The sequence below is a fragment of the Callithrix jacchus genome, chromosome X, assembly GCF_049354715.1.
Source record: "Callithrix jacchus isolate 240 chromosome X, calJac240_pri, whole genome shotgun sequence".
NCBI classification, from domain to species: Eukaryota; Metazoa; Chordata; class Mammalia; order Primates; family Cebidae; genus Callithrix; species Callithrix jacchus.
Genome location: NC_133524.1, coordinates 116,066,076 through 116,092,116, shown reverse-complemented (window position 1 = coordinate 116,092,116; position 26,041 = coordinate 116,066,076). Strand labels below are relative to the sequence as shown.

The 26,041-nt window shown below is 42.2% G+C and overlaps 1 protein-coding gene and 1 long non-coding RNA gene across 2 annotated transcripts; one reads left to right on the top strand and one right to left on the bottom strand.

The window, feature by feature from the left end:
- Window positions 1–2,080: 2,080 nt before the first annotated feature.
- On the top strand, window positions 2,081–6,749 carry LOC118150511 (uncharacterized). The gene is made up of 2 exons (XR_004738610.3): window positions 2,081–2,263; window positions 5,635–6,749. It is a non-coding gene; the product is annotated as an uncharacterized LOC118150511 (long non-coding RNA).
- A 2,611-nt stretch (window positions 6,750–9,360) lies between these two features.
- Window positions 9,361–15,122, bottom strand: RHOXF2B (Rhox homeobox family member 2B). Its single transcript, XM_008989841.5, has 4 exons — window positions 14,958–15,122; window positions 14,386–14,779; window positions 13,721–13,766; window positions 9,361–9,873 (listed from the first exon to the last, which is right to left on the bottom strand). Exons 1-4 carry the CDS (start codon window positions 15,034–15,036, stop codon window positions 9,547–9,549), a joined length of 846 nt encoding a protein of 281 aa, XP_008988089.3. The 5' UTR covers window positions 15,037–15,122; the 3' UTR covers window positions 9,361–9,546.
- Window positions 15,123–26,041: the final 10,919 nt, after the last annotated feature.

Genomic DNA, 26,041 nt, shown 5'->3' with positions numbered 1-26,041 from the left:
TCCAGTGCCATGGTTGGGGAAGGGACTTGAATCTTCAACCCTTTAAGTGAAATAGTTCTGGGCTGGATGGTGTGGTAGGTGCTGAAGAGCTGAACTTGGGCTGGTGTGTGTTTCTCTTAACTGAATGATCCCAGGCCCAGGGGAGGTCATGGCCATCCAGAGGCTGGCCTCCTCTAAGACGAGTTCTGTGTGTTCTCTTATGCAGGCCACTCCATTGCTCTGGGCCTGCAGAAAGCCCTCTACAGTGCTATAAAAAGGATATAGTCAAATGTAGGTCAGTGTAACAGAGCTTATTTTAGGGGACTTCAAATGTACCACCAGCCAAATCTCCACAACAAGATAACTTGTGTTTTGGGTCATTCTTGGGTCCATATTCCCAATACTGTTTTCATAAAATAGTTTTAGTATATTTGCAAAAGGGAGGAGAGGATCTGCTAAAAAGTTTCTTAGGAAATTCATGCTATCAAGCTTGGAAATAGATAAAAACATATTTTGTTTTTACCTTAAAAAAAATCTTCGGCTGGTTGCAGTAGCACACACCTGTAATCTCAGCACTTTGGGAGGCAGAAGCAAGAGGTGCTTCTCCCTTCTCCAGGGTACAGTCTGTATGTTCTCTTTTGTGGACCATTCCCTGGCTGTGGGCCTGTGTTCCTTCATCTGTAAAGTAAAAAGAGTAGGCTGGATGTCCCCTAAATACTCTCCATTGCTTAGTGAACACATCCTCCAGGAAAGACACGCTAGCCAACACAGGTAGGACTGGAGACAAAGTGTGGGCTTGTCCTTTCATATATCCTACCTTCAACAGACAGATTGTAACATAAGGGCAGAACACATGCCTGGTTCATCTTTGCAACCCCAGAATCTAGCTAGGAGCTTGGAACAGAGCAGGTATCTCTAACAGTCTATGTAATACATAAATGAGAAACAGTTCAGGCAAGTAATCTTGACAACCCCTCTAGCAAACATCTGCTGTTCTTTTCAAACCTCTCCATTCACCAAATCAAGTGGTGGCTAAGACATGGTCATTAGATAATACTGAGCTCAAATCCTGGCCCTTCCAGATCTTTTGCAGGTCATCTATAGCTTATGTTGTCTGTGTCCTACTAGATCTCAGCCATATGTATTTGGCCCAACTACGAACTGCTTGATGCTTCCTCTGGGGTCTGAAGCACCTCTGCCTGAACAGGGAAGGCTGGGGAATAAATGCCCCCGGAGCAGCCCTCAACAATGATTATTGGGACTTGGTGGATGAATGCCCAAGCTTCCTTGCCCCTTAAATAGGATAATTCTGAAGTGATTGTTCTACACTGTGAGAAGGTGATAAGCAGTCTGTACTAGTCCATTCTCACACTGCTATGAAGAACTGAGGCTAGGTAATTTATGAAGAAAAAAGGTTCAATTCACTCACAGTTCCACCGGCTTAACAGGAAGCATTACTGGGAAGCTTCAGGAAACTTACAATCATGGAAAATAGTGAAAGGGAAGCAAGGCATGTCTTTCCATGGTAACAGGAGAGCGAGAGAGTGAGGGGGAAACTGCCACACACTTTTAAACCATCAGATCTCTTGAGAACTCACTATCATGAGAACAGCAATGGGGAAATCCTCCCCCATGATACAGTCACCTCCCAACAGGCCCCTCCTCCAATTCAACATGAGATTTAGATAGAGACACAAATCCAAACCATATCACAGTCCCTGACAGCCAGCACTGGCCTGGTACTCACAACTAGGTCTTGATGTTTTCCTCTTGAACATAAACAGTCTACATAGTCACTCTGTGATCTTGATGAAATGAGAAAAAAAATACCACTTCGTAACTTTGTCTAGGCATAGAAAATACAAGATCACTGTGCAAATGAAAAAAGTACCAAACATGGAGTTCAACTTCCAGCATGACAGTGTAAGGAACTCTGCTGATGCACTCCCAAGTGAAACTGGTAAATATTATTTTTTAAACAACAACTTAAAGCCCTTGGAAATGATCCTAAGGGAAAACAGCAAATGAAGAAACATCTGTCTAAGAGAAGCTATAAAAATTCAGTAAGAGAAACAAGTCTGTGGTATTTGAACCACTACAGCTTCTTTCTTTCCCCCTCCCAGATCCGTAAGGCAGAGATTCTACTTCAGACTGCTGCAGCCAAGAACATAGGGCTCCCTCTCCCCTCTGGCTTCCAGCCAGAAGACTTTCTTCCCAGGAGAGACAGCACTTCAGCATCATTCATACTGACACCAGCTACTTTTTTTCTGAGGCTAAGTATCAGGTGAGTACAGATGAGAGATGTTGGCTCACTTACTCTGCCTACTTTGTCCCTAGCTTATTTAATGCAGGCTCTACCTTAGATGCAACACACTGAGAAAACTGGGGCTCGAGTTTTCGTTGTCTGGAAAGAGACAAACCAAGAGCACCTTAGGCTGCTGCACCCCACTCCACCAAGGCCTCAGCCCATAGAAAGGGGTTGCCATTCAGACAGAAGCTTGCCACTGTCCCCACACTGTCTCTAGAGCTCTTACTGGAAGATTTTGCCTTAGCGAAGAAACAGCCTACAAAACAGATAGCTCCTTATCTCTTCCCAAAGGAATTGACTTCATTTACAACAGAGCGTGAAGTTCAAACCTAAAAGTGTTCTCAAGAACAGGGGAGGTTGTGATACAAGGCAGTTGAGATTTGTGGATCTAATGAAGATAAAGCATGACCTATAAGCTGGATAGTTTTCAGGAGAAAACCAGGAAATAAGATGTCTGGTAAGAGCCCTCCTGGTATCAGAACAAATATCAGACATGGACCTCAAAAACTATTTCTTCAAAGAAACCACAATTTAATTGGATTAGTTTGTAGAACCATTTATGCCCTAGGACATTGCTGAAAACAACAGAGTAATCAGCAGGCAATTAGTAGAGTTTAATAGTTGGGCATAGTAAGGGAAAGATAGAGAGCCCTACTAACACCACTGCCATTCTAGAGTGACTGTGTACACACCCAAAGTATGTCTTCCTGAAGAGCAACATCAGAGGCTTAAGACTATGAGGAGAAGGAATAAGCTTCATTAAAAGAATCCAGCCAATCACTAAAAAATATACCAGCAAATAACAAGTCCGAGAGGCTAGGGTTGGGGGCAGTTGCTACAACATATTATCAAAAATTTTCTGGCCAGTAATAATGGCTCACACCTGTAATCCCAGCATTTTGAGAGGCCAAGGTGGAAGGATCACTTGAGCCCAGGAGATCAAGACCAGCCCCGGCAATATAGAGAAACACCCATCTCTACAAAAATAATTGTAAAAATTTAGCCAGGTGTGATGGTGCATGCTGATAGTCCCAGCTACTCAGGAGGTTGAGGTAGAATGATCACTTGAACCTGGAAGGTTGAGGCTGCAGTGAGCTGTGACTGCACCACTGCACTCCAGCCTGGGTGACAGAGTGGAACCCTGTTTCAAAAAAAATTTCAATTTCAATTTCCAGCAAAAAAAATTTATGTAGCATGTGATATGCTTTGGCTGTGTCTCCACCCAAAACCTCATCTTGAACTGTAATCCCCATAAACCCCATAATCCCCATGTGTCAAGGGTGGGACAAGGTAGAAGTAATTGGATCATGGTGTGGTTTCCACCATGCTGTCCTTGTGGTAATCAGTGAGTCCCATGTGATCTGATAGTTTTATAAGCATTTGGCATTTCTCCTGCTTGCACTTCTCCTTCCTGCTGCCTTGTGAAAAAGGTGTCTTCCTTCCCCTTCACCTTCTGCCATGATTGTATGTTTCCTCCCCAGCCATGCTGAACTGTGAGTCAATTAAACCCCTTTCCTTTATAAATTACCCACTCTCAGGTATTTCCTTATAACAATATGAGAACAAATACAGGCCTGCAAAGAAACAGGAAAGTATGCCCCATATATCAGAGACAAGCAGGCAACACCAACTGCCACATGATGGATTTAACAGAAAAAGACATAAAAATAGCCATTATAAATATGTTTGCAGGCCAGGTGTGGTGGCTCATACCTGTAATTACAGCACTTTGGAAAGCTGAAGTGGGAGGATTGCTTGAGGCCAGGAGTTTGAGACCATCCTGGTCAACATAGCAAGACCTCCATCTCTACAGAGAAAAAAAAAAATGTTTTAAAAGAGAAAAAATAATATGATAAATGTTTTAAAAAATAAAAAAAATATGTTTATTAAAAGAAAGCATGATTCAGAAAATAAAGGTATGATAGCAATGTTGCATTCAGTAGAAAATATCATTAAAGAGATAGACATTATTTTAAAAGGACCAAATGGAAATTCTGAAGCTGAAAGTACAATAACTGACATGAAAAATTCGCTAACAGGGCTCAACAGCACATTTAAACTGGCAGAAGAATTAGCAGATTTGAAACAAGATCAATAGAGATTATGCAAGACGAAGACTAGAGAGAAGAAAGAATGAAGAAAACTAAATAGAGCTTCAGAGAAATGTAGGACACCATCAGCCACACCAACCTAAGTGGAATCTACCAGAAGAAGAGATAGAGAGGGGCAGAAAAAATAGTCAAAGAAATAATGGCAGAAAATTTCCCAAATTTTTTTTTAAATGATAACTGGGTATAGGTTATTGTTTATAAGGAAGCTCAGTGAATTATAAGAAGGATATACGTAAAGAATCCACAAACAGATTACATCATAGTAAAACTGGCTAAAAGTCAGTCGAGAGAACTGACTTGTGTCCATTGATTTCTCAGAGCAGCTGGGGATAGTGGCTAAGCTTCCTCTTGGATTTCAGAGCTCCACGGATTTGTGTTTTGAATTCTATGAGTTTCTTTGAGCAAATTTCTGATCCAAACCAGATTTGGAAGTCGTGACAGAAACTGGCCTGGGTCCAGGAATAGATTTGATAGGGTAATTAACTGGCTTGGATCCAGTTAGAGGCCTCTTACATCTGACTGGATCAAGAAAGGACTGGGAGTAAGCAGTAATATTGCAGGGGTTATAAAATTTGGTTTTCGAAAATTCATCGGGATTTTTGTGCTCTACCCCTTTGTTTCATTTTTCTTGTGCTCCTAGTAGAAAAAAAATCCTTTGCTAAGTTAACCAAGAGAACCTGAGAGTAAAGCCAATATTTTAGGTAAAAATGGAATCCTTAATTTCTGGAAAACTGAGTTCCTTCGGGCTTATGCATTAGGCCTGGGAGACAGTAAAGTCTTACAAAAATGGCAAAATCTTACTAAAGATAACTTACAATGGAATGTTCCAAATTAACATCAATACATTGAAGTACATTTTAAAATGAGGGCTCTCGGTAAAATCCCTTTCCACTAAGGATGGGTTTGACACTATGGAATGTTAAGTGCTATTCTCTTTGGATTAATCTGTCTTACACTTTTTGCTGATGGCTATGAGTGACAGGATTCAGCATGTGCAAGACCATGGGACATGGGGAGCTTTTTCCTCCCCAAAAGGGGAAATTTGACAGCTGAATGAAACTTCTGAAAAATATCCCTTCACTACTGACAAGTGGTCACCTGAACTTTTCATTTTTAGTGTCACTGCAATGAATGGGTGGGTTCTCTGGCCTCCATGAGCTCTTCACCTTCCCCACCTTGCCACAAGCAATGCTTTTCTCTCTCTCCTTTCCCTTACATATATTTTCCATTACTCAGGGTGACCATCTTGCCCAGAGACCATGTGTGGAAACTCCTAGTCAGAAGTTGGATTAAAGATGACAGGATCCATCTAAAGACAAATGTAAGCCTTGCCAGTTTAATATTAAGTGCTAAGCAGAGTAGTTAATGTCTATGTCTTGTCACACATATTTTACTCTGGCCAGAACAGAAAAAGATAATCTTCCTTTGTGTTGTGGCCAGACCCTGAGGCTATGGTACAGTGAGCTGGGTTACTAGGGCCACTTAGGGAAAGGGAACCCAAAAGCCTGGCATGCTGGCAAAAGGGTAAGAATTTCTTACCAGTCAGACTTCTGGCCTCTCTCTCTCTCTGCAAACTGGTTGAATGAATAGTAAAAAATCACTGTTTATCTCTTGTAAAGTTTTAATTAATCAGAGAAAGGACTTGTAAGGCTAGTCTTAAGCTATAGCAAATTTGGTGTGCTTTGTGTGTCTTTCTGTATTTTCTGTCATAATGAGGGGTACCCTAAGATAGAACACAGTCTTAGGATACCTGTAAGCCCAGTGCTCAAGACATACCAGCAGACTGATCAGTTATAAACTTTGCTGCAGGTCCTTGAAAAAAAAAACTAGATAAGGTTTCCCTCTTGACTCGCATGTCCTTGGGAGCTTGAGCTTGTAACCATGTGGCCATGCTTTCTCTTTTCACAATGGCGGCCTGGGTTCAGGGTTCAATTTTTGGCTTGGAAAATGAGTCCTTTAACTTCTATGTATTTATATGTATTATGTGTGTGATGTTTATATATAAAAGAGCTTTGAATAATTGGTTTTAAAATAATAAAAGCTTAAATCACATATTTTGTCAGAAAAGTAAAAAGTGTAATGCCTTTTAGTTCATGTGACTTAAGTAATCTTTGGGAAATAAAGACGGTTTTTAAAATTATTGGTAAAATGGAAATGTCAAATAGGGCAAATGTCAAGCTGTAACCAATCCAGCCGTTCTGTATCTCACTTCCAACTTCTGTATGTCATTTCCTGTTTTTGTCTAAAATTTTCCATGTGGCTGCACTGGAATCTCTGTGAATCTGCTGTCATTTTAGGGGCTGACCAATTTGCGAATCGTCCATCGCTCAATTAAACTCCTTTAAATTTAATTTGGCTGAAGTTTTTCTTTCATCGAATAAGAACAGGACTTATAATGAGGAAAGATAAATTAGAATGATGGCATTCTAGGATTACCGGTTTTAGAGGTGTTTTCAATTATATTCTATTGCTCCAGAGTTTTGAATTTGCCTAAATTACCTTCTCAAGCAGAGGTAGCAGATTGGAAGATGCATCCTATATCTGGTTTGCAGATCTGTTTTGTATGACCAGTGTACTTTTAAATAAAACATATTTGAATTGATTGCTCAGATTTAAAGACCAGAAGGTTTCATGTAAACACTTATTTCTGGCTAATTTTTACAAACTGGAAAATCTGCCAGATCTGGGCCCCACAGTCCTGACCAGAAATATTAAGCTGAAGCAGAGTAATGGCCATTCCCTTTGGGGCAGAAATATCCTTTCCCATTTTACCAGTCCCCACTCTGCTTGTTTTCCTCCTTTATGTTACCTTCCTGGCCCTGTTAGCATCTAGATTTTCCACCCTTACTGTTTTTTTAAAAAAAATTATAGGAAATGTCAAAAATATATAGAAAGAGAGAATCTTAAGATGAACACTCATATAGCCACTACCTACATTCAACAATTATTAATATCCAGTCTCGTTTCATCAGTAGCCTTGCTGATTTCTCCAACATCCCTGCACCCAACCTGGGATTATTTGGAAACACATCAAGACATCACAAATGTCATCATTAACTATTTCAGGGCATGTTTAAATGATATACCCTTTTTATATAGACAGCCACAGTATCATTATCATAGCCAAAACATGGAAAAGCCTTTACTATCACCAAATATCCATTCTGCTCACTTTAAAAAATTTCTCTTCATATTATTCACTTAATTGGATTCCTTTTCTCTGTCAAGAAAGAACAAACAGGAATTGTTGATCTGGGAAAGCAGAGTCGAGCATATAAACATAAATGGTACTCTCCACACTCTAGAAAACAAGGCATGAAATGATTCTTTTTTTTCATAAGGCAGTTCTTTCCTTTTACCTTTCTTTGCCTATTTCTGAAAATCTCTAGGCTACCAAATGTTTCAATGTGAATGTAGAAAAAAACAAAATAATGAGCAAGAATAGACCAACTGGCACCAAATAGAAACAATTTCCAGACTGAATGTACACTGACACGTGGGACTTACTGTAAATAATTATACAAAGCACAATACAATGAGAACAATAGCAAAAAAAAGAGAGGAAAATCTCAAATGGAGAAGAAAAAAGAGTCCACTTGGCCAAGGGGCATGCATAAATGCATAATGAATTCATGGACTTTCCCTATTCCCACCAAGGCATGTGGCTTCAGGGCTATAAATAAGCCTCCTCCTCCTTGCAAAACCAAATGCAATTGCTTGGCCGAAGCTTGACACCCACAATTGTGAAGACGAAAGTGAAGAATGAAAAGCAGCAGGCAGCCTGACAGAAAGTTCATGCTCACCCAAGAAAACAGAATTTTCCTTCAGGCTGAAAACAGCATTGTGAAACTGGCTATCAAATAATTTTCGGAGAAAATATTGTAACCATGACTCTTTATCTGCAGGCATTGCAATCACTTCACCGGATGACCATAATTTTCACAATTAATCACTTAAAAAAATTTTTTTTGGTATATTTTTTCTTTTCTTTTGCTGTGGTAGGCCATGTAAAAACTTTGCCATTCCACTGTTTACAATAGCAAAGACGTGGAACCAACCCAAATGCCCATTGGTGATAGACTGGACAAAGAAAATGTGGCACATATACACCATGGAATACTATGCAGCCATAAAAAGGGATGAGTTCATGTCCTTTGTAGGGACATGGTGAATCTGAAAACCATCATTCTCAGCAAACTGATACAAGAACAGAAAATCAAACACCGCATGTTCTCACTCATAGACGAGTGTTAAACAATGAGAACCCATGGACACAGGGAGGGGAGCATCACACACTGGGATCTGTTGGTGGGGGCTAGGGGAGGGACGTCAGGGAGTGGGGAGGTTGGGGAGGGATAACATGGGGAGAAATGCCAGATATAGGTGATGGGGGATGGAGGCAGAAAACCACATTGCTATTATGTACCTATGCACCAATCCTGCATGATCTGCACATGTATGCCAGAACCTATAGTACAATTATTAAAAAAAAAAAAAAAAACCCTTGCCATTCTAGCCATTAAATAAGTGTATAATTTCATGGCATTATTTACATTTATACTTTTAACAGAAAATTACTTTAAAGAAGTCTTGCATAGCAAGAAAAAAACTTAATGAATTTTTAAGAGTGGGTGTGGCTTCCTTACCGATACCATTTTGGTTTTGTTGTATTCCATCACGACAGTACCTTGAAACACACTGTTCTCTCATTAGGGACTCACACCAACCCATCTTGCACATGTACCTGGTATCAATGGGGCAGAGAGGAGATGAGTATGGGGTGTTGGGGGAGGGGTGGAAGAGGATGTGTAGGTCAGGATAAGCCTGTCCTGGGCACACGGGAAACTTCTGTGATATGCACAGCCCCCTGATGCTGACTCAAGGAGATTACTGCATGAGAGGAGGGTCCATGACATTTGGTTTGAATGGGATTTCTTAGCAGTTTTCATCCAGAACCCCATGTGACACACAAAACAAATGTACATACTCTGCACATATTTATTGAAACATTTTTAAAAGTGCCCTAAAAATGGTTCCATGATGTTGTACTTTTCTTTAAAACATTTAATAGACATGTGATGGGGTGCTATGCAAAACATGAATCTGGGTCAAACACACTCTGGCAAAAAGTGGCACAGAGACTATACCTTAGACAACGGAGAATGTGAAGAAATGGACAATAACAAAAAAGAATGGGCCAAATTGGGCCTGGACAGGGGGAGGCATAGGTGGATAAAACAAGGGTGAAGGAGAAAAGAAAAGAGGAGGAAAAACTGCCATGGGCAGAGGCTGCCAGACTGGCTGTGGCTCCAGAACAAACCATCTTCCATACCACCCCTGGATAAGGATGGTATTATAGGGGATAAGCAACGGTACAATGACAAGCTGGCCCATGCGAATGGGGTGCGATGCGTTTCTCATATTTAATGCCCTCTGATGTCTCCTCCAGCGGGCTCTTCTATTCTCAAACCAAATCTTGAATCAGAGGAAAAAAGAAACAGGTTTAGTATACTGAACAATTCATATTATTAAGGAAAAAAACACAACAGGCATCTCTCTATGTCCTTAATGTTTTCAATTGCATCAAGACAAGCTACTTTCCTCACTAATAAAATATTTTAGAAAGGTGAACACCACACCTTTCCCCCAGTGAGCTCCAAGGGTGTGCTACTTATGCTCTGGCTTGGCTCATTTCTTTTTCTCTCTCCTCCTATCTGTAATACTACTTTTTTCACTCTTGGGTACGAGTGTAGCTGATGAATGGGACTTGGTCCCCACTGCTATTGCTATGTGTGGTTCATCTGCTTCTGGACACCTGACCATCAGCTATCCAGCTGTCACCAACTCTTACTTACTAGGTCACTGTTACCTTGGTCATGGGGGAAGCAGAGCTTGGAAAACAAGGGGGTGTACACCTTAAAGTCATACCAAGGGAACGGCCCCCATTTTTGAAAAGCCCATCCTCAGCATAAAGTAAAAAATCAATAGGAGCACACTGTATTTTAAAACAAGTTTTCTTTCCTTCAAGAACCTCTAAGGGGTCATTCATATTCCAAAACTTCTTGAGAATTAAAAAGATGGTATTGCAAGGCATGTCTGGTCACAGGAGACCCAGGGAGCTTGTGGATTGTCTTGCTGGGAAACGGGGGTATCTGAAGCCCTGGACACTGTCTTCATACTTCAGCTGGAAGTTTTGTGGAAGGAGGACACAAATGTTGTCCAAATTCACAAAAATTCTCAGAAAGCTTTGAGCAGTGGAGAGTTTGGGGGAAAGGAAGCATTGCTAATTCTGCATGCTCTGACCATCCCTCCCTCCAAACCTTCGCGGGCTCAGGACAAGGGCAGCTCACTTGGTTCTCCCTACAGTCCCAGGTTCTGGGACAGAGACCTGATTGCTCAGCTCTGCAGGATGCCTTCAGCTATCTAGTCCCGCTACTCAAGCAGAAGATCCCAATCTCATCAGCATTCCCAAAGTGGGAAAGTCCAAGTAGGCATCTCTGAAGATGTTCAGTAGTAATGTGGAGGAAGTATCAAAAAACACTACTCCTAAACACCTGCCAACTGTTAAAAGAATAAAACCTGTCCATTAAACAACACTATCACCCCAGCTTCTATGTAATGACATTTCCATTTTATTTTTATCCTTCTGGAAGTTCCCAAACTGCACACTTTATGGGACAAAGGTCCTCCTCTTCCTGTTTGATGCCCCATTTCCTTCTCCCATCTTACTATTTGGAGTCCTTCTCCCTCATGAATATATAGTCTAAATTTAAAGTCTATTGTAATAGTGCTTATAAAGAGGCAACTCAAATGTACCAGTGGTCAAAGGTTCATAATCAAAAGCAATGCCAAAAGTGGGCTAACTGTGCTGTGGGACAATATTAGGTCCCTATTCTCAGTGTTGGTTTTATTAAACAGCCCTTACTATCTTTACAAAATAGAAGGATGAAACATCTATTGAAAGTTTTTTTGAGATATTCATCCTGAAATGTTTGGCAATAGATAAGAACATCATGCCTTTTTCCTTATTTGCTGAGTGAGAGTGGTCATTTTCCCTTTAGAACTGCATTGAGTGAATGCTAGGTAAACCCCGGGAGGGGAAAGGCAATTCACCAAAACGTCAATATTTCTTATCCCCTGAATTTGCACTGTCTGCCTGAGAAAGTGGAGGGCAATAGGATGCCCTCCTATTTCCACTCAGTGTCCTACTTTGTCAGGCTGCTTTTCTACATGCCACCATTGACAGAACCTCAGTACAGTTCCCTCACTGCGTTCACACACATGCGCTCTGCAGAAAAGCTATTAAGGTCTTCCAGATTTTTCTTTCTTGTTTTCCTGTTTTGAAAATATTCCTTTGCATCCGTTCACCTATAAATTAATTATTATTGAGCATATAAGAAGGTATTTCAAATTACCAAAGGTAAGAGTCTAGCCTGAACTGAGAGCCATCCCCCACTATCAACACATTTCAGAAAACACATCTCTTGCTAATAGCACCACAAACTCAAAGAAAAAAAAATTTCTTAAATGTTAGAAATTGCTCAAGAAAACATTCTCTGATGAATTTGGTAGTTTCAAAAGTTGAATGCAGGGCCGGGCATGGTGGCTCACACCTGTAATCTCATCACTTTGGAAGGCCGAGACAGGCAGATCACTTGATGTCAGCAGTTTGAGATCAGCCTGGCCAATATGGTGATATCCCGTCTCTACTAAAAATACAAAAATTTGCTGTGCATGGTGGTTTATGCCTGTAATCCAAGCTACTTGGGTGGCTGAGGCAGGAGAATCACTTGAACCCAAGAGGTGGAGTTTGTAGTGAGCTGAGATTGTGCCACTGCAGTTGAGCCTGGGCTACAGAGCAAGACTCCATCTCAATAAAATTTTTTTAAAAGTCGAATGCATGCAGTTTCCCCAAAACATAAGTGTGATTGTATACAACTTTTGCCTGAGACTTCTATCCTTTTTAGGTTGCTGGAAATTTGTTCAAAATTGATTTTTTAGTTTGTTTTGGTTTCTAGACAAATTTCCAAAGGTTGCAAACCTTTTCCCTGTCTCTACCATAATGCACAACCAACTAGGTCAGCAGTATTTTCAGGCTGGCATATCAAAGTATTTCAGAAAATTAAAAGTTAGAGCTGCCACTCTCTACAAGGCTTTACCAAATACTTAAAAACAACAATAGGAAAGCCAGGCAATTAAACTTTATGCTATCCCTTGCCTATGAGTCTCAGCTTAAGGAAACATATTCTGGTTGTGAATTATTCCTTTACCCCAATGCCTAAACATTTGTAAATTCTTAAACCAAGCATTTATGCCTAAACATTTATAAATTCTTTTTTTTTTTTTTTTTTTTCTTTGAGACAGAGTTTTACTCTTGTTACCCAGGCTGGAGTGCAATGGCGCGATCTCGGCTCACCGCAACCTCCGCCTCCTGGGTTCAGGCAATTCTCCTGCCTCAGCCTCCTAAGTAGCTGGGATTACAGGCATGCGCCACCATGCCCAGCTAATTTTTTCTATTTTTAGTAGAGACGGGGTTTCACCATGTTGACCAGGATGGTCTCAATCTCTTAACCTCGTGATCCACCCGCCTCGGTCTCCCAAAGTGCTGGGATTATAGGCGTGAGCCACTGCGCCCGGCCTAACATTTATAAATTCTTAACCAAAGAGTTTATGTTTGGTTTTAAATATATTGAATAATTTAGTTTAATGGAGCTCTTTGGATAATTTCCATGTCAGACACCCTAGTATGCCTCCATATGAAAATGCTACTTAGAGCGGCCCAAAGTGGCTCCCGCCGGAGGTCGTGGCGCTCACGAAGGCGAGGTCATCAGTTCAAGGCTAACCTGAGCAACCTCATAAGCTCAAACTGATTTGCAAAAAGAAAAAAAAAAAAGAAAGAAAGAAAATGCTACTTAGAGTATACCAGTGCTAAGAGTGGAACCTTATCATATACTATGCTACATTTAAGTTATACTCTTATTAATATATACATATATATTTGTAATTTAGAACATATATACATATATAATTTATCTAAATATATAACATATTTTAGACACAGGAATACAGGAAAGAATTCAGTACTAATTTTTTTTTCCCGTGGATAGTCATGTTCCCTCTGGTAATGAGAAATTTCCACAAGCCAGCTTTTCTCACCCCATTTTCCAGCCACAAGGATCCCAAAGTTCACACCTCATTTTCCATACATGAAAAAGGCAACAAAAACACCAACATGGTAATGTCTAGGTCCAAGTTGTGTCTAAGCCCTGAAGCAGGTTTTAGAATGGCTGCCCTGCCCGATTGCTTTTTCCCATTTACTGACCTGCACTACGACTTCAGTCACATTCATGCGTCTTGCAAGCGCCCTTCTGCGGAAAGAAACCACATATGTTCAGCATTTGGATTTGTGGGTATCATTTCATTCTTGTATTTAATCTTTTATTCCACTAACTCCCCTACACCCAGTAGGCTGTTCTGTAACATCCAGCTGAGCCTCACATTAGGAACTTTTCTCTCAGGCCCCAAATTAAGGAGATGCCAAAAAAAAAATCAAGATAAATAATATTGTAATATAATATTTGAAACTTAGAAAAATTAATGCCAAAGAAACCCATGACAAACGACAGACTTCTCAGAATTTTAAATAAAGGCAGTATGCGACCCTGCACTTGCTTACTACGCCTTAGGCTTCTCACCTTTATTTCTGCCTTGGTTGAGTTACGAGTTATTTATCATAACAGACCTCAGGCCAGAGTTGCCCAACTTGGTTCATTTAAATTCTGCATGATGCCCAGTAGGCATAGCCCCACTCCAGAACACACCAGGTGCCAGGGGTCGGCGGGGAGGAGACGGCAGCGACTCCAGGCCCTAGGTGGTTTTTGGTTCAGGAGGGGATTTAGGTGGAGAGGGACTGGGGGAGAGCCAAATGTTGCCCTGGAGCAGCACGTGCTCCCTGCAAACAGCCGCCAACTAGAGCAACCGGCTTACCTTAGGAACTCGCTGGGGAACTGTGTGCGTCGGAAAATGCCTTCCAGCTCCCGCCGCTGGGATGGCGTGAAGGGGTGGACGAAAGGCCGCTCCATGTTATCAGGCTCTGGTCCCGAGCTGGCACCCTGGCGGGGCGGCTCCTGCTGTCCGGGTTCCTGGTTGTTGTCCTTGCTGTGCTCATCGTTGCCATTGCTGCTGCTGATGCCCTCGTGGTTTTCGTCTTCTACGGGGCCAGGAGCTCCTGTACCAACGCCGCCACCTACTTTTTCTTCTCCGCCGTTGGCTCCTGCCGACTTTTGTGCTGTTGCCGCTGTGCCTTGCTCAGGTTTGGGCTGTGCCTCCTCTTCCTCCTTGTCGGACTCTTCAATAAGAGACAGCACCGCAGCCTCCACACCTGGAAAAGTAGAAACCGAAAGAGAAATATCAAGGCATTGGAGCGGAGGCTGTGGGAAGGAGGCTCTGAAGGGCTGCACTCAGAGCAGTGGTGGTGCCAGGCCACCGTCCAGTCCACTAGCCTCTCACAGGGAACCTCAGTTTCCTGAGATTGCTAAAGCACGTGTCCAGGTACCGACCCTGTAGTACGTCTTCCTCGTCGACTTCAGGACTGAGCAAGCTGGTAGTTCCCTGGCTGGACCTGTCCAGTGGCTCCATGCCGTCAGTGCTGTGGATGGAGCTGTACGCTTCTGCAGACTCTGAGCTAGGAGCTCCTACTATCTCCTCGGCGGGACTAGAACTGTGACTCAAAGTCTGGGAGGGTCTTCTTTTTTTGGCGGGTAGACTCGGTTGCTTACAGTGTATCCATTTAGAGACCTCCTCTCTTGGGTTTCTTCTGCCTATCAGTCATTGTGTGGGCTGGGGCTACTGAGGTGCGCATGCGTCAGGGGCTTGGCCTCGCCCCACGGGGTGTTGGGGAGCAGGGTGGGAGGACGCTTGCATGCATTGTGCTGTAGATGGGCATGCGTGGGTGTCGAACTTGGGTCTCCAAGTTGCATCTTAGCTGCATGCTCTGGTCTTGGTGGAGAGTCTTCCCAGAGGAAGCTGCTGTGCAAAATTGGGCAAGCGGATTTGCCAGGTGCAACAGGCCGACCTCATGACAGTTCCAGAGGCCTTGTAGAAATGTTTCCTCTTCTCCCAGCCCTCCAAATCCAGTAGTTGGTACTTGACAGGGGTTAGAAATTAAGCTAACATACAAGAAATTAACTTAGGAGCCTGCCATGCTTCTCAGGCCTCCAGGAACTGGAGCTTGGGACTGGATTTGCAGAATGTGCCAGCTGCTTAGATGCACTCTGCAAAAAGTAAGCAAAAAAAAACCAGAAACACAATTAAAAAAGTAACAGTGTGCCCCTTGAGAAAGTTTATTGCCTATTGGCTTTTAGAAATGAATCCGTGTTAGGGTACAAGTATAGAAAACTTCACAGTGCTTACTGCATTGAATAACCCTTACACTGCACAGCCTTTCTCTCTGTTTTTAAAAATTACGTTTGCAACTGTTGGTGTTGCAATGTCTTTGTGTCAGCTTCTGTGTCTCTAGTTGAATACCCTCTACGAAAGGGCACATGTTCCTTGTGTTGGGCCCGTGTCGACCTGGATGAATCCCCCCTTTCTTGCTGCTGCCTTGCCCCCTTCTCGCTCCTCCTGGCTTTTTCTGAAAATATTTTTTGGCCGGGCGCGGTGGCTCAAGCCTGTAATCCCAGCACTTTGGGAGGCCGAGGCGGGTGGATCACGAGGTCAACAGATAGAGACCATCCTGGTCAACATGGTGAAACCCCGTCTCGACTAAAAATACAAAAAATTAGCCAGGCGTGGTGGCGCGTGCCTGTAATCCCAGCTACTCAGGAGCCTGAGGCAGGAGAATTGACTGAACCCAGGAGGCGGAGGTTGCGGTGAGCCGAGATCGAGCAATTGCACCCCAGCCTGGGTAACAAGAGCGAAACTCTGTCTCAAAAAAAAAAGAAAAAGAAAAAGAAAATATTTTTCTAAGCCCTTTCTGAGGGATAAACTGTATTTATTGTCCAGTTAAAGAGAACCAGGCCACACTGAGGGCTCTGTTTTTTGTTTCAAGAAACATTTTATAGATACTCTACAAGTTGTGAATTTCCTAAATATTGAAAATACCTTCTAACGATGAACGTTTGCCTTACAATGTACTTGACAAATCTTTTTACCTGCACAGCCACCATTGTCATGAATTCCATTGTATATTAGAAATTAAGTTATTTGTCTAGTCCTCTAAATGTATCATGGGTCTTAGTCACCTCACCTACTGTCTAAGGATTAAGTCCCCCTTGCCTCATGTTCCCAGAGGCTAGGTAAGAAAATAGCTCAAAAATTGTTGGTTGACCAATTTATTTTCAAAAACATGATAAGAGATGGTGGGAACAAATGTGAACCTGAAAGAAGCAACTCTTCCAGGTGGATCCCAGGTGACTAACTGGGCCTAAATTTAAAATATAGCCAAATATGTAAAAATTTAAAGTATAGCCAAATGGGCAAGTGGCCATTTGCTGACCAGCAGTCACACACCTACACCTCTAAAACCCACAACTCTGTTTAAAGTCAGGACTTTCAGAGCTCACCTAAACCAACCAATCAAGGTTCAGCTGCTTCAGGCAATCAGGGCTCAGCTATATTGACCAATCAGAACTCAGCTGTGTTGACTCATCTGTGCTGAGCAAGTTGCATACACGAACCTGACTGGGTACCGGAACAGAATCATCTCTAGAAAAGCGAAACCTGGCCGGGCACGGTGGCTCACGCCTGTAATCCCAGCACTTTGGGAAGCGGAGGCGGGTGGATCACGAGGTCAAGAGATCGAGACCATCCTGGTCAAAATGGTGAAACCCCGTCTCTACTAAAGATGCAAAAAGTTAGGTGGGCATGGTGGCGCGTACCTGTAATCCCAGCTACTCAGGAGGCTGAGGCAGGAGAATTGCCTGAACCCAGGAGGCGGAGGTTGCGGTGAGCGGAGATCGCGCCCGCCATTGCACTCCAGCCTGGGTAACAAGAGCGAAACTCCGTCTCAAAAAAAAAAGAAAAGAAAAGAAAAGAAAAGCGAAACCTTCCCTATGTTCTCTGGAATGCACCTTCCTTTTACACTAAAGGCTGCGTTTTCAGTCTGCAAGTTGTTCACTGGAATAAAGTCTTTTTCCTCTGCATTCCATTTTAGAGAACTTTTGCTTACAATGCAAGCTGACAGCCTCTGTTTGACTTTAACGAAGACATTTCCTCCTCAGGTTGGCGCTTGCTGGGTTCTGTACTCCTCCCTGTCTCTTGGCTAGATACTCCATGCACAATTTTGGCCTAGGATCAGTTATTACATGAAATATCTACAAGAATTTTAACCATGGTGTGCAATAGCCTAGCTAGGACATCTGTGACATCGGAGGAGGTGTGTCTTTTCACATCTCAGATTTCCAGGGTGTACTCAGAGTTTCTAAGTTACCCGATGCTTTAGGAAGAAAAGGTAGGTGGAAACCGGAATCAGTGTTCTTTTGTGATGCCCATTGTTGCTTTGCTTTGTGGCAAAATAAGAGCTTTGATCTGAGTGTGTAACTTATGGTACTCACAATGGCTGAAAAAGCACCTTTGTTGACCCCCGCAATGACATTACCACAGGTTAGTGCATTGCATAAATAAGGCAACAAAAGCCTGTTTATTACCATTGTTAAGACATATTTAATGGCTCCTGCCACTGCAGGAAAAGACCAAATGAAATGAATTGTCCGGTTACAATGTGGGCTTTTTCTCCTCTGTGCATTTTTCCTCTCATGCAGTAGACCCAGTTTCTAGATTTCTGACGTGGTACCGTCCCTAATGGGTTTCTGTAAATATCTCTCTACTGAGTTGACTCCTCTATTAACAATTCATTTTCATAACCCTATGATGTCCAAAACCCTGACTTCTCATGTTACACTGATAGAAGGAGTAGAGCGACTCATCCCCAAGTTCTGGTGATGCTCCTTCCTTCAAAAGACCTATCTGTTTTGGTGACTTGCTTTGTTTGTCATCCTTGGTGTTGCATCATGCCTCCTCTATTTTTGTTTGGTATGAGCCAAGGAATGATGCACCACGATGGCCAGTGGGAGCCACTGTGGCAATTTTTTGCCACGTTTCTTTATCCTAAATATATCAACCTTGTATTTTCCAGCCTTGATTTTACCAAATTCCTGACCAAGTAGGTGGCTTATTACCCACCAACCTGTAGTAGGTAAAAAATATGAACCTTAGGAGTATGTTTGTCTATTGCTAGGAGTATTGGATGCAGCACAGTCCATTGGACACTTTGGTCTATTCCCCAAATGGAAATTGAACTATTTGAATAGGGGTGACAGGATATAGCTGTTCATCATTTGGTTCCCTTGTACTGCATACTTGCTCCATCAATCAAGAAAAACCATTGCTTTTTTGTTTTGAGAGTGTGGCCTAACCTCTCTATAGTCCCTATTGAGCTAGAGTGGCAGGGTTTGATGAGTTAACCTCAGTAGCAGAGTATATGGCTATTTCCTCATGGAGTTGTGATACTCCAGTTGACCCAGGTTTAACTTGATCCTCTAGATATTGTTTCCATTTAACAAAGAGGCCTCTGTTATAGCCCAATTCTACCAGGATCTTTTTCCATTACCCAGGGCATAATAGGAATCTTAGTTCACAGGGTAACTGGCTCTCCCCCAGTAAGGGCTTCAGTTTTGATATATTCCCACTATGCCTTCAGGAGATTCCTCTCTAGTGGAAAGTACTTTAGGGCTGAGTCTGAAAGCTGCTTACACCAAAAGCCAATGCTTAATCCTTTACCTGTTCATTTGGTCCAGAGGTTGCAGGTAGCAAATTTTGGGGTAGCTGAAACCTCTAATTGTGAGTCCTGCTCTCTGGGCACTCATGGGAGAGTTGACATGATAGCCTCCTTTAGTTTATCTAGAGCCTGTTGTTGCTCAAATTCCACTGAAAAGTCGAGTACTTACAAATGACAGGGTTGTTGTAGGCCATCAAGTATTGGAGGTGAGGAATGTGTTGGTATCAGAATGTAAACATTCCTAGTAAATCTTGGGCCTCCTTTACCAGTGTAGGAGGTTGAGCCCTACAAGTTTGTTTTTATCTTCTAGGGTGATTTGGAATAATTCACTCTTCTGCGTTCCAAACAGCTCAAAAATCTAACAGACTGGGAGGGTCCCTGTATTATATGGGGCAATTTCCGATCCCCTCTCAGTGATATGTTTACTCACAGTTGTGATGGTCTTTAAGACGGAGTCTTGGTCAGGTCCACTGAGGAGAACATCATCAATATAATGCCAAAGCCAAGTTTCTAATGGGAATGTGAGGCAGGTATCTAGGTGCTGTCAGCAAAGCCTGTGTGCAATCACAGGGCTATTTAAATACCCCATAGGAAACCAGAAAAGGTGTACTGTTGACCCTCAAAGGTGAAGTGTGGCTGACTCTCATATGGAATTTTTATGGGATAGAACAACTTAGCCAAGTGTTACACCAAATCATTTACTCTTATTTTGTATGTCAGTCATAAAGGGGATGATATCTGGTAGAGGTGCTCTAATGAATAGAATAGTCTGATTTAACTGTTTGTAGTCTATAGTTAGCTTTCATATTAGTAATGGCTTTAAGCATAGGCCATACCACAGAATTGAACAGGGAGATGACAGGAATCAGTACCCCATTTTAAACTAAGTCAGCTCTGTCAGGCTATAACACTTCAGTGCCTTGCCTTAGCTGGTACTGTGGTGTATTTACCGCCTGCACTTGTAGGGGAAAGGTTAACTGGCTTTTTGCAGCTAGCACCCAAGAAAAGTATGAAAGCTTTAGGCCTGTTCCACGAAGTTACCTGCTAACTGAGTGGGTCCATTCTAATAATGAGAAAAAAAGAGTATTCGTAGGGGGAACATCCAGGACAGAAGCATTTTGGCAAAACTGGCCCAATTTTAATAGTTAAATGGGTAATGACTCCTTTAATTAACCATCTTCACAAGCTGGACACGTCCAGGAGAGGGATTCCTGTAAAGAATGAGTGCTTCCTGAGATTGAAGAGACTTCATCACATAAGTCCGACAGAGTCAGCCAGTGTTGTTTATTTTGTGGATCAAGGCAGATGTGGAAGTTAGCGCTATTTCCAAAGGGGAAGCCTGCTGCGGACTGTAGTCTAATCCTAGTATCATAATTGCTCCCCCATTATCAGAGATCATCCATTTTGAGACTCACTCATCTCTTAAAATCCAATATAACTTCTTGTTAATCTCAAGATTCACATTTAAGCAGGAACCTACCTGTAAGTGGTGTGTTTGGCCTAAGATGGTGAAGTGACCTTGCTGTTGGGAATTTTTAGTTAGGCCAGGTGGGGTATTGTTTGTAGAAGTAACAGGCAACACTTGACTCTGACTTTGTCTTTCATGAGTTTCATTACAGCCAGGAAAACTATGACCTTTTGAATTATTTTTGCATTTGTCATCATTGCCAGTAAGGAGGACCTGTGCTTGTCAGGAATCACCCTGATAAATAACTAGATAGACCCATGACTCCGTTCAGCTTCTGGCAGGCTTGCCAAGTAAGTCACTGTGCTGCATACGGTCAGTTGCCTGATAAGCCTACTCCACCTGAATTTCCTTCATGCCATGGGTGTGACTGGCTGGGACTGGTGTCATAGGCAGTAAGGGAATTTACCAAGACGGTCATAGGTAAATAGAGGCAGATTTATTAGAGAAAGTACGAAGACACTGTAAGGTAATAGATGTGCTTTGTTCAAGGATAGGCTGAGGTGGGATCTTTACATCCTGAATGACTCCATGAGTTTTGAGTACAGGCGTACCACCGTCCAGTCTCTTGCCTCTCCCAGGGAACCTCAGTTTCCTGAGATCACTAAAGCACATGTCCCATCTAGGCACTGACCCTGTAGTTCTTCCTCATCTTCGAATCCAGGGCTAAGCAAGCTGTTGATATCCTGACTAGACCAGTCCAGAGGTTCCATGCCCTGAATACTGTGGATGGAACTATGCGTTTCTGCAGATTCGGAGCTGGGGCCACCACGATCTCCTCCGCAGGGCTAGAACTGTGACTTGCAGTCTGGAAGTATCTTCTGGCGTCTAGACTCAGGAACAGTGTATCCACTTAGAGGCATCCTCTCTTGTCTTTTTCCTACCCATTATTTGCTGTGGGTTGGAACTGCTGAGGTGTCCATGGGTCAGGGCTTGGACTTGCCCTGGGTCAGGGAGAGCACGTGTCAGGGCAGGGAGCAGGATGTGGTGAGTGCTTGCATGTGTTGTGCTGTAGATAGGCATGCATAAGTGTGGAACTTGGGTCTTTAAGTTTCATCTCAGTTGCCTCCTCTGGTCTTTGTGGAGGGCCTTACCAGAGGAAGCTGCTGTGCCGAATTGTGCAAGCACATTTTATGGCGATAAGAGAGATTTCACACTAGCTCCATGCTTCCTAGGTCTCCAGGAACAGGAGCTTGGGCCTGAACTTGCAAAGCATGTGGGCCATGCAAGTGCATTGTAAAAATGCAGCACACTCCTTGAGAAAGTGCACTATTAATTTTTAGTAATGAATCATGATAAATGATAGCATGAGTAGAAACATGCACAATGCTTAGAGCATCCAAGATTGCTTTTCTTTTCTTTTTCTTTTTTTTGAGACAGAGTCTCACTCTATCATCCAGTCTGGAGTGCAGTGGCACGATCTAGGCTGATTACAACTTCCATTTTCCAGATTCAAGCAATTCTCGTGCCTCAGCCTCCTGAGTAGCTGGAATTACAGGCGTGTGCCAGCACACCCTGCTAATTATTCTATTTTGAATAGAGATGAAGTTTCACCATGTTGGCCAGTCTGGTCTCAAACTGCTGCTCTCAAATGATCTGCCCACCTCAGCCTCCCAAAGTGCTGGGATTACAGGTGTGAGCCACCATTCCCAGCTGCGTCCAAGATTTCGTAAACTGCAAGGGGTGCCCCTTCTTTGCCTCTGGTTGTGACTGGATAGTGCAACATCTGCTATGTCTCTGGCTACAGACCCATTACAAAAGCACACTTATCTTCTGTGCTGAGCTAGTACTGTGGACCTGCAATGATTTCCCTTCTTTCCTGCTGCTGCATAGCCCTCTATTCTGCTACCCCTCTCATTTTCTACAAGTATCTTTCTGAGCTCTTGCTTAGGCATAAATACATTTTATGTATTGTCTAATAAAGACAACCAGGACAGATTGAGTGTTCTGAGATTGTTCCTTTAAGAAGTGTTTTCTAGATACTGCAGGACTTACGAATGTCCTGAATATAGAGAATAGATTTTAACCATAGAACCTATCCTTCATCATGTTGGTGACTCATTCTATTTTTGCTTGCACAGTGACCCTTTTCATCAACCCCATTTTATATAAGAAATTAAACCATTTTGTGGGCCCCTTAATGTACTGTGGGTTCTAATCACCTCACTGACTGTTCCTAATGGATGAGCACCCCTCATACCTCGTGTTCCCGGAGGATAGGCAAGAAAACAGCTAGAAAATATTTGGTCAATTCACTTGTGAAGAGATAGGAAGGGATGACAATCTGACAGCCTCTTTCTGACTTTAACTAAGATGTCTCCTCCTCAGGCTGGCTGACTCCTTCTGGAGTAAATGACTGAAATCTGAAAGTTTTCTTTGCTCACCTGTTGCTAGCTGGCTAATCTGACTTGATCACTCTCCATTTGTATTAGTTTTCTCACCTGTAGGCTGGGAATAACAATGATAACTATCTCATGGGGTTGTTGAATGGATGGAGATGATTAAGCAAGCTGCCTCACATTTCCTGCTTCTGTCAGTTTGTTTGTGTTTATTCACAAGTGTCCTTGAAAGAAGAGAGATGGTGGTTATTCTGGCAACAGGGGCAGAACGTTTTGTTGCGAAAATGATGGTTCTATAAGTCTTTTTGTACCTATATATACTTCACTCAGTAAACCTTTGTTGGCTGTTGTGTTTACAGGGCCCTGTACCAGGAAGTGTGGTGATTGCCACACTGTCTGACCAACGCCTGACCATTGTGCTGTAGGTTCTTACAGTCTGGTTAAGGAGATTGTCCCACATTAGAGAAGCCTCAAATTTTGGAGGAAAAGTCACCAGCTGCACTACATACTTCCTCCATGACTCTGGAGTAAATTAGCTGTTCTCTCTGTGCCTCCATTGCCGCATCTGTGGAACCAGGATCATGACGGTACCTGCACTATGGTGTTGTCATGAAGTTTAAATTAATTAATACAGGCAAGGCCCATGGGTAGGACTCAGTCCACTTGAGCTGATGCTGGAGTTAAGGGGTCAAGATCAAATAGGGAGTATATGGGTTTGTACTGGGATTGAAGATGCCATACCAGTAGTGTCAGCTTCTGCTTTTGAGTGGATGTGGTTGTTTTGTTGAGGGGCACAGGATTGAGCTGGCTCATGCTGGCGACATCACACAGGTGCTCCCTGTGCAGCAGAGTCTTGCTAATCAATCCTTACATCCATCCTCTGAGGAGGGTGCAAAAACTGTCTTTAGAAACTGAAGAAATGGAGGCTCAGAGAAATTCTGTGACTTTCCCAACATCACACCGCCAGATGGGAGTGGGCCTGGAATACAATATTTGAAGAGACTTTGTTCTTTGCAGCCTCTGATAGAAGCAGGTATGGGTTTTGTGAGTAAGGAAGTCCTTTGCACCTCACAGGACAGGTCACATTTTGACAGATACTGAGCAGGCTGTGAGGGGATTTCCAGTTAAAGGAGAAAGTATGAGCAACCCCAGCAGAGACTGAATTAAAATTTACTACAGAAAACTGCAACACAGCCTGCATGGCCAGAAGAGTGAATCCATGTGAAGTCTAATGAGAGAGGGATGGAGGCGGAGCCTAAAGAGAACTCTGTAGCAAATGGGAAATATGGTTGGAAAGTTAGTTTGGAGTGGAACTCATGGAAGAAGTCTGAATGTCAGCATCTGGTATCATGAAAAAATGAAATAAGAGTTCTGGGTAGGAGGTGACTTTAATGAAAGTAGTTCCTTAAGATGGAGAGTCGAGGGAGAAAGTCTCTAGAGTGGCACTTGTTTCAGTTCATTGCAGTTACTGGGATAAGATACACTGTCCAGACTTGAGGGTTCCTGATTTCGGGGCTGTAGTTGGCTATCAGAGTGATCGGGAGTCCCTTTGAACTTCAATATAAGTTCAAATTTCATTTTAACGGTGTGTGCACTTTTTGTCAGATAATCAAGAGGACGTATGATTAACCTAAATATAATCCCCAAAGTAAAGGAAACCAGGAATTGAGTAAATAAATCAATCTTTACTCATAAAGCCATTTTTTTAGGCACTTCCCAGAGTTTCTTATCACCCTACCGAGTTTGCATTATCCTTGTGTGTTGTGATTTTTAAGTAACACTACTTCATATAGTCATCTTGTTGTCATGCTAGGCTCCCAAGGGGAACGAATCAATGATTGTGTCCACTGACAACATATAAATGTACCAACATCTCCCTCGAAAACACAGTTTCCTGGGTAGGAACATTGCAATACCTTAAATTACCATAATTTGCATTTTTCATTGATATGAAGACTATGCTTTATTGTATTTCCTAGTGTATACATTATTAACTTATCTGTAAAATGAATTAATAACTGGATTAACACAGTGTTAATTTATTAGTTCTGTGTTTGTTGACAATGAGATTTTATTGTTTTCTCATAAAAAGTAAATTTCTTACTATGGTGGAAAAAAATATATCAGACAAACCTGATATCAAAACCTCACCATCAATTTTGCACCAGTTTTAGTATGTACAACTGACAACTAAAATTGTATCTATTTAAGGTATATGATGTAATGATTTAATATATGTATATATTGAGGAATAGTTACCACAATCAAGTTAGTTAACACATCTATCACCTCACATAGTTACCATATGTTTGTGGTGAAGATATTTCTTATCTAGTCTGTTAGTAAATTTCAAATACAAAATACAGCATTAACTGTAATCACCCTGCTGTGCATTGTCTTCCCAGAGCTTATTGATCTTACAACTGAAAGTCTGTGCCCCTTGGCTAATATATCCCCATTTCCCTCATCCCTCTGCCCCAGGAAATGCCAATTCTCCTTTCTGTTTCTATGAGTTCAACATTTTTAGATTCCAAATAAAGTGAGATTGTGCAGCATTTGTCTTTTTCTGTGTATTGTACTTAGCACAATATCCTCTAAATTCATCCATGTCATTGTAAATGACAGAATTTCCTTCTCTTTTATGGCTAATATTCCATATCTTGGTTATTGTCAATAACCGTACAATGAACATGAGAGTGCAGATATCTCTTCAAGAAGCTGATTTGCTTTGCTTCAGGTATATACCCAGATGTAGGATTGCTGGATCATATGGTTAATTAGTAGTTATTTTTTGGGGAAAACTGCATACCGTTTTCTGTAACAGCTGCACCAGTTTTCATTTCCATCAACACAGCACCAGAAAACCTTACTATCCTTAACTGGAGAGACTTTCAAAGACAGCTGAACCTATCTGAGTCTCAGGTTCCTCATCTGTAAAATGGGTACACTGAGGTCCCTACACACAGAATTGTTGTGAGGGTTAAATGACATCATTCATGTGAAGTGCTTAGCAGTGCTTGGCACATAACAATGCTCAGTAAATTGCGACTTTGAATTTACCAC

Excerpts from the sequence above, each read along its gene's own strand:
- RHOXF2B (XM_008989841.5), bottom strand. The coding sequence starts at position 15,036 with ATGGAGCCACTGGACAGGTCCAGCCAGGGAACTACCAGCTTGCTCAGT. Across the intron at positions 14,780-14,957 it reads CGAGGAAGACGTACTACAGG|GTGTGGAGGCTGCGGTGCTG; the intron begins GTCGGTACCTGG and ends CTACTTTTCCAG. Across the intron at positions 13,767-14,385 it reads TTCCCCAGCGAGTTCCTAAG|AAGGGCGCTTGCAAGACGCA; the intron begins GTAAGCCGGTTG and ends TTCTTTCCGCAG.